We start from the raw sequence: 18,421 nt of genomic DNA, 5'->3' as shown, positions 1-18,421 counted from the left end.
ACTAGAGAAACCCTTTCTAACCCTAAACGGTAGTTAATTAATCTTAACCGTTACCATGCATACTGTCCACACTTTTTTTGTTTCTCACGTCGAACAATCTCGTTCCCTTGAGGTAATCAACACATGCTCTATATACACTACTCACCTCCGTGCCAAAGAAAAATTTCCACTAGTGACCCAATCATTTCTAGACCAATGGCTACACCAACCATGTTACCTTGCAACCTCTTGTCACATCAATGTTTGATCACCATGAGCATAACATGAAAGAACAAGACCTCATAAACAAGATTTAACACCCATAACAATGCATTTTATAACATGATGGATATCCACCTAATATTTCAAGTACAGTTCTCCAATCCAAAAGGTTGTGGAATTTTCAAGATTTTATGGGCTTGGATCATGACGTGGTATAACATGTAAGTACATTGCAAAAAAAATGCGATGACCATATTTGTTCTATAGAACTGAAACTGGTGCAATTTAAGTAGCGAACCATGCACAATTTTCAAGATTCGTAATTTTTTCACAAGAAGATTCAGTCATGTCCTTGCATATTTATTTGGGAGATACATGTTATATCATGACACATTTATATTTAAAATATAAGCAAACTAATTAATGAAAAACATAAACATATATAATCTAATAGATAGTGTAATATGATAGCTCATATATTCAGCATATCCTGCAGATAGTTAGCACATCCTGCTAGATATACTCAGATGTGCGAGATATGCTATATATATGGAGGATATGCTAAATATATGAGATATCATATCACACTACGTACTAGAGATACACTCTCTTTTAGTGTTTTGGTATATTGTGTCATTTAGTGTTTTGGCACACCACAATGCATTCGAGATATACTATCTTCATGTTGTGATATATTCTTGTGTTTAGTTTAGAGTTTGCGTGCTGATGTGTGTCTTCTTTGTATTTTCTTTTGAACTTTATGTGTGTTTTCTTTGTAATCACACATATTTTATGTAGGAGTAGTATATCTATTTTCCAAATGTATGAAAAAACAGGAAAATATGTCTGTTGAGGTAGGTTGATAATTAATAAGTAAAATAGGCTTGGCTAACAATTAATATGCAAAATTGTTCGGAAGGAAAATATGCCGTTTAAATGGCGGTTGATAAATGATAGTGGATATCCAATGTTCGGTGGAGATGGATATCAAATATTTGGAAGAAAAAATTAAGGCATTTAAACACGGGTTGGCAATTAATATCCATCCAAGAGATAGATAGCAGAGAGTAAAAACTAGCCTTTGGTTTGACCTGTTGTGCTGCGTTGGTGTGCACCTAACAATATGCGCCTATATAAGCCCCCACGTAGGCTCGGGTGGGGACGGCCGCGGCGTGAGGCTCGGCACCAACCGAACCGAGCCGCAGGACAACTGGAGACAGCCTGTCTCCCACCCCCGCCTCTCCTCTCTCTTCTTCGCTCTGCCTCGACTCTCTCTCTCTCCTCCTCCACCTCCCCCATTCCATTCCCCACGCCTACCAATCTCCACCGCCAGGCCTCCCATTCCGCTCCGCCCGCCGGATCCCACCGCTTCCCGCCGTCGCCGCCCGTTCGCCCTCGGAAAATCGCCGGATCCCATCGGGGGTCCGGGCTGCCGCAGCATCCGCCGCCGGGGACACCGCTCCCCGCCACCGCCCGCCCGCCCCTCGCTAAGGTGATTCGCGCTGACCTTTCGTTTATTCTATGCATACTGCTGCCGACTCTCTCGGTGATCTCTGCTTAGCTTGCTGCTTACTACTAGGGGACTGATTTTATTTACCCGTGTAGTCGGTAGATAGATACGTTGCTCCAGAAGTGCTATGCTTGCTGTTTTCCAAGTGTTTAGTGGTTACATGTTGCTGTCTTTCGGTGCCGGAATGGTAAGCTTCTGGTTAGCGGATGCAACTACTGCTTTACATGCTTGCTAATTAGGTGATTAAGCGATAGTGTTGCGGGGGCTTAGGGCATGTTGGACTACCCCATGTCTGTATTAACTGCGGGTGTGCGGATGTGCCAGTAACTAAATGGAACCTACTGGCTTCCTATGCTTGGCCAGAGGTTTAGGGTGCAATCAAACAAAACCTGTTTTGCTGTTCAACTGTATTTTCCTTTTCTTAGCCCCTACCAGTATTTACCAAATTTGGATCGTTGCCTCACTCACGCGATTACTATGGTTTTGCGATTGCAGTGCTGTAGAAGCTGGACGCGGTTCAAACTTGGAAGGCGGCCGAGTCTATGGTGCTTGCGGGCCGCCGTGCTATCGATGCGAGCAGAGAGCATGCGTGGCAGCTGTTCTTCGGGTGATGCACCTGACCAGAGTAGCTGCCGATGCATTCGGTGTCGTCACCATTGCACTGTTTGCGCTCCTCGCTGCTCTCGGCCTCTTCTGCATCTGCCTCTCCATCTACTTCTGGTTTCGGATCCGGAGAGGGGTCTTGCTCCCGCTCGGCTACTTTAACGGCCCCTGGGTCACTCGCATTGCCCTCATCCTCATCACCATCTGGTGGGGACTGGGGGAGATCGTGAGGTCCAGCTTCTTGAAGCGGAAGCTGTTCGCCACCGCCGAGTGGCAGAAGATCGCATGTGACGCCTACATCCTTTCCAATCTAGGGTTTGCGGAACCATGCATCTTCTTCGTGTTTGCTTTCCTCCTGCATGGCTCGTTACAGAAGAGGGAGTCGGGCACTCTGAACCAAAGATGGAACTTGAAGACCATTGGCTACATGCTGGTTTTCTGCGTCCCGGTTTTCTTCGTCCAGGCCCTTCTCGTGTTTGTCGGCCCTACCTTTGTTAAGGATGAGAACAGTGAGAATGGAAGGAGGAAGATTGCCAAGTACTTCATACGGACGTCCATGCCGGTTGGGGACACCAATGTCTGCACCTATCCGTTGTTTGGCACCATTTTTCTGGGGCTTATAGATGTCATCCTGATGAGCTATGTCTCCTATGTTGGATCTCGGGTCTTATCCTTGGTCATCAACAAGGCGCTGCGAAGGAGGGTTTCTTTGCTGATAATATCGGTGCTTTTCTTCCTCCCAATCAGGGTGATCCTTCTTGGGTTTTCAGTCATGCCCCATCCAGGAGATATAGCGTTCGAGGTCATCATCTTCTTGTCATTCTTGATGATGCTGTCCTGCACAACAGTTGGGATACTCTTGCTGGTATACTTCCCAGTCGCAGATTCATTGGCACTCCGGAAGATACGCAACAGGGAAATGCCAGTAGAGATGGTGCCATATGATGATTACTACTATGAGGGCTCGTCGCTTGTGGCGCACCAGAGCTTCCGAGAAATCGAGCGGAACTCTGACACGTCAACAAAGCGTGGCTCCATATCCTTCCGCACAATGATCAGGGAAGACCAACTTCCGCAGGATGGTGTGGATGATATCGGGTTCTCTTCCCGCAGCGGCATCCAAATTGGATCATCCTCACCTTCAGGTTCTTCACCAAGTGCCGCCATGCTACCTCTCAAGGAAGTCCCTAGATACTAAGTAGTGTTCACATGTGGCTTTGGCCCCTTCTACTATGTGATCTTCCTTTCTTCTTCTTCTTCCTCTCACCTACCTTAATGATAACAGTTTTGTGGCAATCAAAAGGTTTTTTGTAAAGTTTTCAAGTAGCAAGACTCATCCATTTAGATCAGTTTGTCTAGTTCCAACTTATGAATGTAGCAAGTAGCTAGATCTTGCAAAAAAATGCTAAGCAAGCAGCTGTGCGTGCACCTGGCATTGGCTGGCAAAGGATGAGTTGGAGTTCACTTTTGGTTGGTTTGCTTGACCCCACAAGAGTATCTTAGCTAATACGCTCCACCGTGGCCTAGGCTGGAATGGGGCTCATCTTGTCGTCTATGCCTTTGTTGCTTCTCTCCATGACAGCTATGCATAGCATGTATTTGAATCAACCGTCTGTAAAGAAGCTGTCTGATATAAATGGCATGGGCGGAATGCAGTAGCACCCATGAAATGTTTGATCAGAAATTTGATTCTTCATCTTCCATCCCAGGATGTTTCACTTTCACCTGGATCTGTCACTTGAAATCTACTGCTCCTAGATGTCTACAGAGACTTCTTGTGGCTGCTAGCCGCAGACAGCTTGTCCGTCCTGTTGGTGGGTTTTGTCACTAGCTAACCCTGGATATATTTGATTTTGTTTTGCTGCTCGCCTGTCTTTTTATGCTTTGACAACAATGCGTAGGTCTGCGGATATTCCATATAAAATACACCTGTGGGCAGGTGTTCACATATATATGTTTATACTAGTATTTTGGTTCACCATGCGTGATCTAGATGCTTGCTGCCTGGTATCCAAAGCATCTGTGTGCTGCACACAGTCAACTGGGAGGATGTTGTCTCTGATATTTTTTAGTGGCTACCATTTTGTCCCATTTTCTGCCAAGATTACTGCCCTCTGTTCCACAGCTTCTCTTGAGAACGTGTGCTGCTTGTACGTACCAGCAGCACATAGGATTCCCCTCAAGTTGGGGTCGCTAGTGGGTGTGTGTTTACATGCTGACACTTGCTGTTAGTACAGCAATGCATGTGAGCTGGGGCATGGAGGGATCGCCCGGTTATTATTATCAGTGGGGCTGCTGCCTTGTTCTGGGGTTTTTTATGATGATTTTTTCTCGGAACCATACGTTTGGCCAGCTTCATCAGGAGAAGAAGGGGACGGTAGACTTCTGGTACTCCATCTCGTGATGCCCATTCTCTGATTAAACTTTCTCAGCGGAAATGATGTGCTTCCGCGTGCTGCTGCCAACCTGACATTCACTTGCGCCTTCAGCTCTCAACAGTTCACCACGGCCTGGCTGTACCGTGATCAGAGATTTTTTGTGTGTCCAGTAAATGCGCCTGAACAAGTGTAAATCCATTGTACAGTAGTACTACTACAGTACTACTCCATGAATAAAATTAGAGCGATTGTGTTGGCGATCTACTGTGGTCCCGGCTGAATCTTCCTAGTCGGACGCACGCACATCTTCTCTTGCACCGGAAACCTGTGTAGCAAATCTTCTCGTTCTTTTTCTTCGAGAACAGCAAATCTTGTCTTAACCAGCGCCAGCTTGCCGCGCCAAACTTGCCGCACCGGCCCGGCCGGGTGGCGACAGCGGCATCGGAGCGCCGGTCTCGTGCACCGCAACGCGGCGGCAGCGCGTGGCTGGGGGCTAGCTCGTCGTCGCGCGCTACAAGATACAGCTATACGCCATGCTCTGGTGGTGGTGGTGTTGGTGGTGGTGGTGAGGCGTCCGTTGCCCCTACTTCGTCGTGTTGTCGCCGCGCTCGCAGCTAGCCTTGCAGGGCTCTTTCGTTTGTTCCTTCGAGACTCACCCTGAAGACTTTTTCGTGCATGCAATTCTCGGGATGCGGCGGATGACGAGCCCGTGGTGCTCAATGCTTTGTTTTTTTGTTCACAGTCTGTAACTCAGCACATACTCTCAACTCCCATTTGATCAAACATTTTGCCTACTACTTTCATTAACAAAAAAAATCATTGTGAAAGTGCAAACTTTTAGTTTAAAAGTGGAAAAGTAAAATGCAACTTTTTTTTATGAAATTCGTATTCAGTGACAAATATATATTTACGCATTGTGCAAATGTGCAACTAGCACATATATCAAGTGCAAACGATCAACAACTTTTAAAATCTAAAATGAATCATAAAAACATACTTATGAGCACCAAAGAAGTATTTTGCGCATTTTAAGTGCACAACAAAACAAATTGCTTAAAAATAACAACAGCTACAAGAAAAACAACCCAAAAAAGGTTGCGCATTTTCAAAATTTCCAATTGGTTTATATTGAAAGTGCAGTCGCGGAGAAAAAAGCAACAACGGATTTCACGAAGAAAAGTAAAACAATTCTAGAGCAAACAAATATATGGACTAAAATACATAAGAAAAGTCCAAGACAAATAAATAGTGAAAAAAACTGAAATAGCTTTGCGCATTTCGAGTTATGGAAAATTTTCTTATTTGGAGGTGTGGAATGAGCCCCATTTTTTTAGGGCAAGCAAATGGAAACATTTGTTTTAGGAAAGTCCAACATGACTTCTTTATTAATTACGCATAAAAGTAACATCGTCCATAAGAGTTTTAAAGAGAAAGTCAGGGTCATCGACCCAAATACAAATATATAGTATTATAGTATTAAATCTAGCTATGACATGAGCCGCTTTCATTGGCTTCCCATGGGCTATGCTTCCCTTCCACCTTCCTTGTATGCCCCCCTTTTTAGGGAAACATGGCACTTTATCATACAAAGACCATCAGGAGGAGGTTGAATGAGACAAACTTGACATCCAATACTACTAGAAACAACCCTCCTGCAAACTTCACCTACCATTTCATCGGTGCTGATCTTCGCCACAATGGCATCGACACTAATCTTCGTGCAACCTACTCGGGGGGTCCACCTAGGATGTGTCTGCTGCATACCTCCCTTCTCCTGCGCCCTTTCTGATGGAGAGGCCGTGGAGGTAATTTTGGATGAACAAATGAGTAGACATTGGGCTCTCATATTTGTTTTCTTATGATATTCCTCCTAGCATACCAGATAGCTCACATAGTCACTACCACTCTTGCGAATTCATCATGAGATATTGTCTCCATCATTTCAAACTACCATTATTTCGACGATGGATCTTCATTCACCACATATGCTCCGTGAATCTCTTGTCCGTTAGCGCCCACGCACACCTTGAGATCAGGTAGTTAATTGATGAGTGTCTCCATGAATCAACTTCACCACAAATTGAGAATGTATTGATTATTCCATATGTCTACAGAGTAAAACATGTCCAGTTGGTAAGGTTTGTTGTGCCAACCGCGGAAGGAAAACAAGGAGCTTAGACGGAACATGAAATCTCTACAATCGTTGTCAAGATTTTCTCTCCCCAACTATATTTTAGCCCGTAGATCGTCCCTATAACCAGTCCCCCCTCTTCTCCATTTATACTAAGAGGTGATATGCCGATCAACTGTGAGTATATCCCATTATTCTAGTAATGCCAGACCCAGAAGTCATTCATCCGCCATGTGATTTTTTAGCGAATTGAGTAGATCATTTCAGCATCCATGAGTAGAAGGTTTTTTCTAGGCATCTTGTGCTTCCAAGATGATGCTAATGTATTGTTGATGAAAGATGCCACACTCATTGTTGGACCCTCCTTGGGGCAGGTTAGTGGTCGTAGCATGAAATCGTGAGGTAACCACGTGCGGTTCCAAGAATGCATGTACTCCCCAACAACGATCCACCGGATCAGACCTTGCTTCATGGCATCATGACATTCCATGAGAGCACAACCAAAGTTGTGATGGTGAGGAGACAAGTGATGTCTCAAGAAAATCCATGTTTGGAAAATATAATGCCTTCAAGAATTTTTTGCGATCAGTGACTCGGGGTTTCAGAGGATACTCCAAGCATTCCTAGCCACCATTTCCAAGTTGAATTATTCAATGTCGCAAAGTCCCATAACTCCTTAGAATTTCGGCTACCATTCTTACCGCCCCATCAGAAACTGCACATCATTGAATTAATAGCCAAACATAGACCCCTTGGTAATTTGAAGCAAGGCATTGAAAATGTGGGAATTGCCTATGCCACTTTAATAAGAGCTTTCTTGCTAATTAACAGGCGCAAGGGTTTGTGCTAGCTATCCACCCTTGTACCTTTTTAAAATCCGGTCCTTGAGATATTTAAATGCATGATTCGTGGATCTCCTAACATCATATGACATGTTGAAATATTTTTGATTGAGTGTCTCGCCGGGGACATTTTGAATATACTTCTCATCTTGTCGATGTGCGTATGGACACCCTTGCTAAAGAGCACATGAGACTTGTCTAAATAATCTCGTTGGCATGAAGCATTTCAATACTTACCTGAGAGTTCATTTGTCGACATATCTCCCTCTTCACTAGCTTTAACTAACATCAAGTTATCATCAACAAACAAGTGGCAGTTCGGGGCCACCTTTAACCCTAAAGATGTGATGAATGACTAGTTTGTTTTACGAGGCTAGAAAGTCCCTATGCAACTAAGAATAGGTAAGGGGATACTGGATCACCTTGGCACAACCCCCCTTGAAAGCCGAAACTCGGCTAGGGAAGAACCGTTGAATAACATCAAGAAAGATATTGATGAGACTAGGCTCGTAATAAGTAGTGGCGAGCCCCATGTGGATCATTATCACATGAAGATAAGTCCATTCGCCGCGGTTATATGCCTTCCGCATGTCCAACTTCAGCGCACAGAGTTGATGATCCTTAGCACCATTTAGCATCATGAAATAAAGGCAATCATCTTCTTAATGATATTATCCATAATTAACCTTTCAGGGATAAAGGTTAACTGTCCTTGCGAGATAATTTATGACAAAAAAAATCTTTCAACATATTAGCCAAAACATTAGAAGAAATATTGTAAAAGTTTCTATAAAGGATTGGCCCAACACCTTTGTATTAGCCACCATCCGAATCAAAACAATAAAGTTTTATTAATTGATTCCGAGCTATCACACCCCTGCAATATTCATAGCACGACTTTTGTTACTTCATCCCAACAAACGTCCCAATACTTCTGGAAGAACTAGGCTTGATAACCATCACTCCGTGGAGCCCTCACAAGATACATTTGAAAAAAAAGATATTGTTTTACTTCCAACTGCTCAAATGGTGCAATCTTTCATGGCATCAGTGATAGATCTGGGAAATTAGTCTAGTGCTTCCTCATCCCGAGAGATCCCTTCCTTGGTGTACAATTTGTTGTGAAACTCTCTTGTTAGCTCGCTTAGTAGTTCATTTGATCTTAATTTGGTAGCAACCATTGTGGTGGGCAAGGCGACTAATGCATTTTTTCTTGTTTCTCCTGCTAGCAGCTCTCATATGGAAAGAACTTGGTGTTATTGTCAGCCTCAGAGAGCCTCAGATAGCCATTGAATACATGATAGCTTCAAACACATCGTTTCATATATATGGCATAGCTCAAGAAGCCTCTCCACATCTTTTGTATCTTTCTAATTCGAACCAACTCTATCCGGCAAAGCTTGCCATGTAGCCATCTCATTCTTCAATCCTTGCGGACGTTCCCAAAGGTAGTCCTTCCATGATGAGAGGTAATGCAAGAGTCCTTCAAATTCCTTTCAAGGTCGTGCATGCACCCTTCATCTTCTTGATTAAAGGTTTAAAGCTCCGATGAGCTTCCCACATAGCCTCGTATCTAAACAGATGTGCTAGCGGTGTGCATGCAACTTGTGGCTCTTGACAAAGAAGGATCATCTTGTGGCTCGTGATGAATAAGGTCGCCAAGGATAATGCTTGCCCCAGCTAGCTAAGGCAAACACTCGATTTATATGAACCCTCCAAAAGGTTCCTCCAGCTACCTTAAAAAAAACGTTCATGATAAATCTGTGTAGCCAAGATCCATCAGCTCACATATATCTCCCCTGAATGTATGGATATGAGTATTACTTCTATCACTGATACCGATATGCTCCTTACATATGAGTACTTCATTGAAATCTCTGATGCAAAGCCACAGTAATAGTGATGATGCTTTTAATGTTTTTTTTAGCATAATCCAAGTCTTGTGGCGCTCCGTAAACACATGTGAGTCCTCAGTTAGTCCTCATGGTTCTGAATCAGAAGGAGTCGTGTGATACGTCTCAAACGTATCTATAATTTCTTATGTTCCATGCTACTTTTATGACAATACTCACATGTTTTATACACACTTTACATCTTTATTATGCATTTTCCGGCACTAACCTATTAACGAGATGCCGAAGAGCCAGTTGCTGTTTTCTGTTGTTTTTGGTTTCAAAAATCCTACAAAGAAAATATTCTCGGAATTGGACGAAATCAACGCCCAGGGTCTTATTTTTCCACGGAGCTTCCAGAAGACCGAAGAGCATACGAGGTGGGGCGACGAGGCGCCCAGACCACAGGGCCGCACGGCCAGGGTGGGGCCCGCGCCGCCCTATGGTGTGGGGCCCTCGTGCCTCCACCGACCCTACCCTTCCGCCTACTTAAACTCTCCGTCGCGAAAACCCTATTACCGAGAGCCACGATACGGAAATACTTCCAGAGACGCCGCCGCCGCCAATCCCATCTTGGGGGATTCAGGAGATCGCCTCCGGCACCCTGCCGGAGAGGGGAATCATCACCGGAGGGCTCTACATCATCATGCCCGCCTCCGGATTGATGCGTGAGTAGTTCATCCTTGGACTATGGGTCCATAGCAGTAGCTAGATGGTTGTCTTCTTCTCATTGTGCTATCATGTTAGATCTTGTGAGCTACCTATCATGATCAAGATCATCTATTTGTAATGCTACATGTTGTGTTTGTTGGGATCCGATGAATATTGAATACTATGTCAAGTTGATTATCAATCTATCATACATATGTTGTTTATGTTCTTGCATGCTCTCCGTTGCTAGTAGAGGCTCTAGCCAAGTTGATACTTGTGACTCCAAGAGGGAGTATTTATGCTCGATGGTGGGTTCATGCCTCCATTGAATCTGGGACAGTGACAGAAAGTTCTAAGGTTGTGGATGTGTTGTTGCCACTAGGGATAAAACATCAATGCTTTGTCTAAGGATATTTGTGTTGATTACATTACGCACCATACTTAATGCAATTGTCTGTTGTTTACAACTTAATACTGGAAGGGGTGCGGATGCTAACCTGAAGGTGGAATTTTTAGGCATAGATGCATGCTGGATAGCGGTCTATGTACTTTGTCGTAATGCCCTGATTAAATCTCATAGTAATCATCATGATATGTATGCATCTCTATTTGTCAATTGCCCAACTGTAATTTGTTCACCCAACATGCTATTTATCTTGTGGGAGAGACACCACTAGTGAACTGTGGACCACGGTCCATTCTTTTACATCCGAAATACAATCTACTGCAAACTCTGTTCTCTACTGTTCTTTACAAGCAAACATCATTCTCCACACTATACATTTAATCCTTTGTTTACAGCAAGCCGGTGAGATTGACAACCTCACTGTTACGTTGGGGCAAAGTATTTTGATTGTGTTGTGCAGGTTCCACGTTGGCGCCGGAATCCCTAGTGTTGCGCCGCACTACACTCCGTCACCAACGACCTTCACGTGACCCTTGACTCCTACTGGTTCGATAAACCTTGGTTTCTTACTGAGCGAAAACTTGCTGTTGTATGCATCACACCTTCCTCTTGGGATTCCCAACGAACGTGTGCTTCACGCGTTATCATCGTGGCCACATCAATGTGGTACCGTGAGTAAGGCAAAAACATCTGCTCCTTCTCGTCCATAAAAGAATGTCCTAGATTTGTCTAAACATGTATGTATCTATACAATAAATAGTATCTACATACTTCAATTAGAAAACCTAAAACATCTTTTATGGACATATAGAGGTAGTATATTTATTTCATTGTTTCAAAAGATACCTAGACCTCCACTACGCGTCCTGAACTACTCACAACGAAAGCATTGTCATGATCTAATGTTCCTGCTAAACTCGCCACCATAATCTTTCGAATTTGTGTCTCCACTATACAAAGAATGGATAGGGAAAATATCCGCTGCCCCGTGAAGCTCCCAAATTGTCGTGCCGTTGCCAAGCCCACGATAGGTCCATAAGTACGTCCTCATTATTCCTGGTGGTTCTCATCATTGAATCCTATCGACCCGTGTTTGTTCTTGCACTATTCAAAGTAGAATTCTTCTTTGGATGCTTATGTTGCGGAGGAAGAGTACCTGAGAGTGAAACATAATCCTTGGGTTCACTCTCCTTTAAACTCCTTCTTTGATGCATGTCATCATTACTTGCCATATCGATCACTCTCGGTTCCTTCCATTTCAGTAGTGGGGTGGGATTGGGTTTTTTTCATCCTTTGTCGGGCTACCCTCAATTAGCCAAGCTCTGCATAACTTATTTTTTTAGTGCTAGTTAAGGGTATGTACAATGGTATACACCCAGCCGTCTGTAATATGCTCCACATACGAAATTTAATGACGTGTAAGAAAAAGTAACTGAAAACGACCTAGTTCGTTTGTAGAAATAAAGATGGTCTATTGATGTGGAAATCACTGCCTACCGATGGCCTTTGTTTTCATTGTACCGAGGGTGTTGCATGTCGTGGGATCATGGCCCGATTGCATATCGTGTTCTTCTCTCAAGCTCGCCGGTCCTCCACGAGGCCCTCGTCAGTTGATCTTCGATCATGCTCTCTGTCTCCTCTTACAAAGCTCTCATTCCCTGATTTGTTCCTTTTCACCTCCCGATTTTACTGCCAGCACTTGGATCTAAGAATTGTTTCCCTTGTTTAAATTATCCGCATATTCATGTAATTTGTTTTTAAGAGATGGACATGAAAGTTTCCCATGCTCTAAGCCCATAATCTCTTGCTGACGGAAAGCTTTCGTTCCACTTCCACGACACCGAGTCATTCTGACGGGCTGAGTGGACCAGAAAGTTCTCCACAGGCAAAAATCGAATGAACACCCTTCCACGGCAGAAGTCTCAGTTAGGGGGTAGTACGGTACTTTGCGGGGCTCCAATTTATCGCTTTAAGCGGTGACTAGGATCGGAGCCGCGTCGAGGATGGCCATCCCGGAATAAGATGGGACCGGCCCATTTAAATCACATATCGCTCTTAGGTCGACCACACATTGACGGGCGACCGATGTCCAACATTTTTTGGTTTTCAGCTGGTTTTTATTTTGATTTTTGTTTGTAAAATGTTCAAATTTAAAATTGTTTAAATTTTAAAACTATTCAAAAATTAGAATTGTTCTCGTTTGAAAACGGTTCAAAATTTAAAATTGTACAAATTTGAAAATTTATCAAAAAATATAATTGTTCAAAATTTTAATTGTTCAAAATTTTAAAATGCTCATATTTCAAAATTGTTCAAAATTAAAAATATTCATTTTTAAATATTTAAATTTGAACATTTTCGAAATAAAACATTTTAAAATTAAACATTTTTAAAAATCGAACATTTTTGAAAACCGAATAGAAAAGCAGAGATAACCGCAGAAACCAACCAGCACAAACCGGACAAAACACCTGTAGAAACCATAGGAAAAAATGAAAACCGGCGAGAAACTAACGTCCACCTCGCATATGGGCCGGCCCATCCATTCTCGCCCCTGTGCGGTGCCCCACATAGGGGCCGCATTAAGCGGTGAATAGGGTTCGGCGTACTTTGCGGTCCTCCACGCTTCTCGTAATCTCTCGTACCGCTTTAAATCAGGCAGAACCAGAACAGACCAGAACGATCACCATTCTCGCCCGCCTCCAGCCTCTGCCAGTCGCTCCTCCATCCGAGGGAACCCTAACCCTATTCCGGCAACCGTTCGCGCGGGATCGGCGGCGACGATGGCGTCGTTCGCGGAGGCGCCCCCGGGGAACGCTGCCTCCGGCGAGAAGATCTTCAAGACCAAGTGCGCCCAGTGCCACACCGTCGAGAAGGGCGCCGGCCACAAGCAAGGTGAGAGCCAGACCTGATCTGCCGGTAACGTCAATTATGCCTCGTTCATTTTAGCACGATGCCGCGATCACGACGTTGGTGTTCCGTTTGGGGATTGGCTACGATTTGGTCGGCGGTGGTCTGGCCTGCCCTGACGCGAGGCGCTGTTTCTTGGGGGAAGGATCGCCCAACTTTGGTCGTTCGCGTTTGGATCCCGGTTGTTCTGTTGGCGGCAATTTGAGGAATTGGTTGGTCACGAGCGAGTTTTGTGGGATTCGCGAAATTGGTGTATTCGTTTTTCCGGAATGTGTTGTTGGATTCCTAACTTTGCCGGATGTGTGCCTTTTTTTTCCCCTTATTACTAGATGGTAAGATGTATTATATCCATCAGGACCAGAATGATTTTTCTACCGTTAGCAAGTGTTTTATAGCCCACATTTTATGAAGTTAGAGCATCTCTACCAGATCCCGCATTGGACCCCATCCATTTCCGGTTTTGGGGGAGGGGGGTGGTGTGGGTGGGGAAGGGACGGTTTAGACACCGCATCAGATCCCAAACCAAAAAAAATAAAATCCGAGCTATCTCGATTCGCGCCGCGGAAACCCAAGTTCCCGGACTCGAGAGGATGTACGAGCGCGAACCTCATCCATTTTCCCGTTGGTGCGAAGGAAGTTTCAGGTGCTCCTTCTTTCCCCTTCCCACCACCATGCGCCGCCGCAGATCCCAGCCTAGGCGGGCCGCCCCATTCGATTCAGATCGGCAGGAACACGCGCTGCCCTACTGTGTCCGTTTCGCTTGCTGGCACGCGCGAATCCCCAACCAATCGGCTGGAATCTTCGTCGTCGCGCACGCCTCTTCGTATCTTCGAGCTCCCAATGAAGAAGATACCATTAGATTAATGGTGGAGAACGAACAAGAAGTTTGGCCAGACATGCTAGGCAACATAGATTGTATGCATTGGACATGAAAAAATTGTCCAAAAGCTTGGCAAAACTTGTACTGTGGCCAGAGCATAAAACCAACAATCGTTCTTGAGGCAGTTGCATCATAGGATCTTTGGATTTGACATAGTTTTTTTTTGGTTTGCCCGATTTTCTTAATGATATCAATGTGTTGCATAGATCCCATCTTCTTGCCCGGCTAGCTAAAGGTGATGCCCTGGCTTGCAACTACACCGTCAACGGAAGGAAGTACACAATGGGATACTACCTTGTCGACGGTGTATACCCGGATTGGGCCACATTTGTGAAAACCACTAGGCAACATAGCTCTGAGTTTGCAAAAGCACAAGAGGTAGTTCGGAAAGACATTGAGCGAGCTTTCGGTGTTTTGCAAGCTAGATTTGCAATAGTCCGAGGACCAACCCGATTTTGGGATATGGATACATTCAGCGATATCATGACCATTTGTGTGATTCTACCCAATATGATCATCGAGGATGAGAGGGGTTTGAACTTATCATTTTTCTTTGATAATGTTGGCACTCGGGTCAAACCTTCTAGAAATCCGGATACAGGCTTTTCTTAAAACTTACCGGCTGATTGAGAGTGATGAGTCAGCAAAACAGCTGCAGGAAGATCTCGTTCGCCACATTTGTTTTAATAATTTGGATTGTTGTATTTTATGAAATATTTGTTGTATCTATTGATTGATTGTGATATTTTGCAAAACCCTTTGTTGCGGGCTGAAAAACGGCCGCGTAGTTCAGACGCGTCAAACGCGGCTCGCATAACAGCATATTGGCCCGCAAAACGCGTTTGGTGTGACCTGGATACGCCTATTTAGGGTTTACGGTTTGGGGGCCTGCTGGAAATGCTGCTCTTATAGTCTTATAGGTATGATTAATTTGAAATTAAGCAATGTCTTGATATTGTTCTGTATGTGATTTAGCGAAACAATTTATATGCAGCAGTTCAGGAAACTGGGATGCACGTATGTATGTTCAGTTCTATGATTAGACTTGGCGGTAGTTTGTTATTCCGCAGTCTTCTTTACACTTTCAGTTTTGTGAAAATAATTCTCACAAATATCTCTACATTATTCTCACAAATATTCTCTACACTTTCAGTTCCATGACTGGTTGGAACCAAATTCCTTTGCTACTGTCGAGTTTCTTGTTTAACCAAATTTCGTAGATGTACCTAAGAGTCTCCATCATGCTGATATTATCCAGGGCCTAACCTGAATGGTCTGTTTGGGAGGCAATCTGGCACGACTCCTGGTTACTCTTACTCTACGGCCAACAAGAGCATGGCTGTGATTTGGGAGGAGAAGACGTTGTATGACTACCTGCTTAATCCTAAGAAGGTATGGTTAATGCTCACTCTCCATATCCTGTTGTAGTTTCATATTTGTCATCGGTGGTACATTTCAGATAGCCTCTATCATCTGCATTTGGAATCAAAAGTTTCATTCACTCCGTTATCACATTTAGTGTCATCAGTAGGAATTGTTCTAACGCACCTGTTGCCAATCACATTGTTTTACGTGGGGAGTGCCAGTTGAATTTAGTGTTTTGGAAGGTCCTTTGGTAGGATTCCCCAGTTGAATTTAGTGTTTTGGAAGGTCCTTTGGTAGGATTGATTGAACTTCGTATGCATTTAAGCTACCGAGTCCAGGAGGTCAGTTCATGATAGTTTATGTCTCGAGTTCATTTTACTTTGGTACCTGTTTCTTTGTGTGCACTTCTTCCCTATTTTTTTTCTATATGTTCTATCTACCTGCTTATCCATTTACTTGAATATATGCAAATGTATCTCCTCCTAGTCTGCATAGTTCTCTTTGTCTCTTCAGAACAACCTGTTACTCCAAGTTATATCCCATGCTGTAATAATCAGTATATCTTGAACCTTACCCATCATGTGCTTGATACTTTTGCCATGTTTTTGTCAAATCTCAACTTGCAGAATGCAATACATTTGTATGATCTCTGGACAACACTCTGATTATTAATTTCTTATGCAGTACATTCCTGGAACTAAGATGGTGTTCCCTGGACTGAAGAAGCCTCAGGAACGTGCTGATCTCATTGCATACCTGAAGAGTGCCACAGCTTGAAAGGGCGTGCTGCTGTAGTACCGATGTTAATAAAATAGACGTGGACATTACTCTGGTTTGACAGAGTGCATCGACGAGCCAGTTCAAGTGCTCGGTAGTATTTCTGCCTATGATGGTCTCTTTTTTCCAGCAAAATACACTTGTATAATGACCGTTTGTCCGCATGTTGTGAATCTGTTGTTGATCATCAGTTATTTGGTCATTCGACCGAGCAGTAGATCTCAAGTATCTCGTGAGCAATGCTCTATAATTTTCTTAAGCACATGATACAGTAACCGTGCGTTGAGCAAACATGTATGTACGGTTGTAAGACACAGTTCGTACACCAATACGAACTTAGGCATTGAAAAACCATCATCATGTTTTTTTTTTTTGCAAAGAGTCCACCGATCAATTGATAACCATCTATAGTGTTACAAATAACCTGGGTTGATAAGGGTAATTCAAGGCCTTGCGGAACTGGAGCAGTTTTCGCTGGACTGAAATGTGCAATTCTGGAGTAGGTGCAGCCATAATCACCCCATCAGTAATGTAAGAGCATGTCTAGCAGGCCCCTTAGAACGCTCGTACCCCGTATTATTCCGGCGGGATAGGGGGTGAGGGTGAAATGGGCCGTCTAGCAGGCCCCGTATTCGGGTCGGCCTGTATCGGCAGAATACGGGGCCCGTCAAACCCACCCCGCCGTCCCCTACAAATAGAGGGTGAAGGTGCGAGTGGGGGTCCAACCCCTCACTCGCAACCCTAGCCCCGCCGTGCGCTGCCACCACTCCGGCGAGCAATTCGCACGCGCGCGCCGCCGCATTTCCACCGCCGCCAGCCATGAGCGCACAACGTAGGAGCAGCCTCTCACCCGCCGCCGGATCGAAGCACTCCCGCGAGCCGGCCACGGTGGAGGAGGTGTGGCGCTGCCACTGCAAATTCTCCGCCGCCGGGAGTCGGTGTGCAGCGTGCAAGTACGTCGGGTCCGAGTGGATGTCGCCGACGCTCCGGGACTTCGCGGAGGGCGGCCGTTACCACAAGGTCGACCCGTCGTTGAAGCCGATGAGCGACGGCGAATTCGAGAAGTGGCGGAGCGCGTGGGAGCAGCAGCGCGCGTGGAAGGCCGCGTGGGAGGGGAGCTCCAACGGAGGAGCGCCGCGAGCCGGCGACGAGGAAGAGGAGGCGGAGGAGGGGAAGGACTCCCTCTTCTTGGAGGCGGTGGCCGCGTCCAAGAAGGACGCCGCCGACAAGGCGCAGGCCGACGCGGAGGAGGCAGCACAGGCCATCGCCGCCGTCGAGGAGCTGAATGCTCGGGAGGCCGCCGCCGCCACCACTCCGATCACCATCCTCGACGACTAGGCGCATCCCTAGCATTGTAGAAGTCGCGATGCAGTCGCGCAGTTTTGTATATCCTATCTATGATCTATGTGAAGAACTATCTATGATTCTCCTCGGTTTTGCATTTTTTAAAATACGGGGTAAAATAAGGGGTGGGGATACGGGGTCTGCTAGCTCGGACGAGTTTTCGGCCGGTGGAAAGTGAATACAGGGCTCTCTACTCGCGTCTTACGGGGCAGAAAAATAGAAGATCTGTTAGATATGCGTGCAGGGTGCAGGAAAAGGAATAGCCTGGCCATTTCCTATTTTGTTCCCACAATTATCATCATATCCACTGATCATATCCATTATAAATGAAACATAATTAATTTCTGGGCAGAGGATCCCTGATTAGAAATGAAAAATTAGCCAATACACTATAACTTTTTTTTCTAACGAAGTATACTGTAGTGTACATGCGCCGGTAGTCTACCTGCTTCATTTAACTGAATATATGCAAATAGATCTCTACCCAGTCTGCATAGAGCTCTTTGTATCTCCCAGTTATATGCCCGTTTA

General features: G+C 44.8%; 2 protein-coding genes across 2 annotated transcripts; both read left to right on the top strand.

Moving 5' to 3' along the window:
* Positions 1–1,497: 1,497 nt before the first annotated feature.
* On the top strand, positions 1,498–3,778 carry LOC127345155 (uncharacterized). The gene is made up of 2 exons (XM_051371590.2): positions 1,498–1,693; positions 2,207–3,778. The coding sequence occupies exon 2, from the start codon at positions 2,322–2,324 to the stop codon at positions 3,510–3,512; it is 1,191 nt and encodes a 396-aa protein (XP_051227550.1). The 5' UTR covers positions 1,498–1,693; positions 2,207–2,321; the 3' UTR covers positions 3,513–3,778.
* Positions 3,779–13,280: 9,502 nt separating this feature from the next.
* Positions 13,281–16,763, top strand: LOC127345156 (cytochrome c). Its single transcript, XM_051371591.2, has 3 exons — positions 13,281–13,509; positions 15,663–15,796; positions 16,454–16,763. The coding sequence occupies exons 1-3, from the start codon at positions 13,398–13,400 to the stop codon at positions 16,544–16,546; spliced, it is 339 nt and encodes a 112-aa protein (XP_051227551.1). The 5' UTR covers positions 13,281–13,397; the 3' UTR covers positions 16,547–16,763.
* The last annotated feature ends 1,658 nt before the right edge of the window (positions 16,764–18,421 follow it).

Source organism: Lolium perenne, chromosome 3 (assembly GCF_019359855.2).
Source record: "Lolium perenne isolate Kyuss_39 chromosome 3, Kyuss_2.0, whole genome shotgun sequence".
NCBI lineage: Eukaryota > Viridiplantae > Streptophyta > Magnoliopsida > Poales > Poaceae > Lolium > Lolium perenne.
This window is presented reverse-complemented; position numbering and strand designations above follow the sequence as displayed.

Coding starts and splice junctions, on each gene's coding strand:
- LOC127345155 (XM_051371590.2), top strand. CDS start 2,322: ATGCACCTGACCAGAGTAGCTGCCGATGCATTCGGTGTCGTCACCATT.
- LOC127345156 (XM_051371591.2), top strand. CDS start 13,398: ATGGCGTCGTTCGCGGAGGCGCCCCCGGGGAACGCTGCCTCCGGCGAG. Junction 13,510..15,662: donor GGGCGCCGGCCACAAGCAAG/GTGAGAGCCAGA, acceptor GATATTATCCAG/GGCCTAACCTGAATGGTCTG. Junction 15,797..16,453: donor ACCTGCTTAATCCTAAGAAG/GTATGGTTAATG, acceptor TTTCTTATGCAG/TACATTCCTGGAACTAAGAT.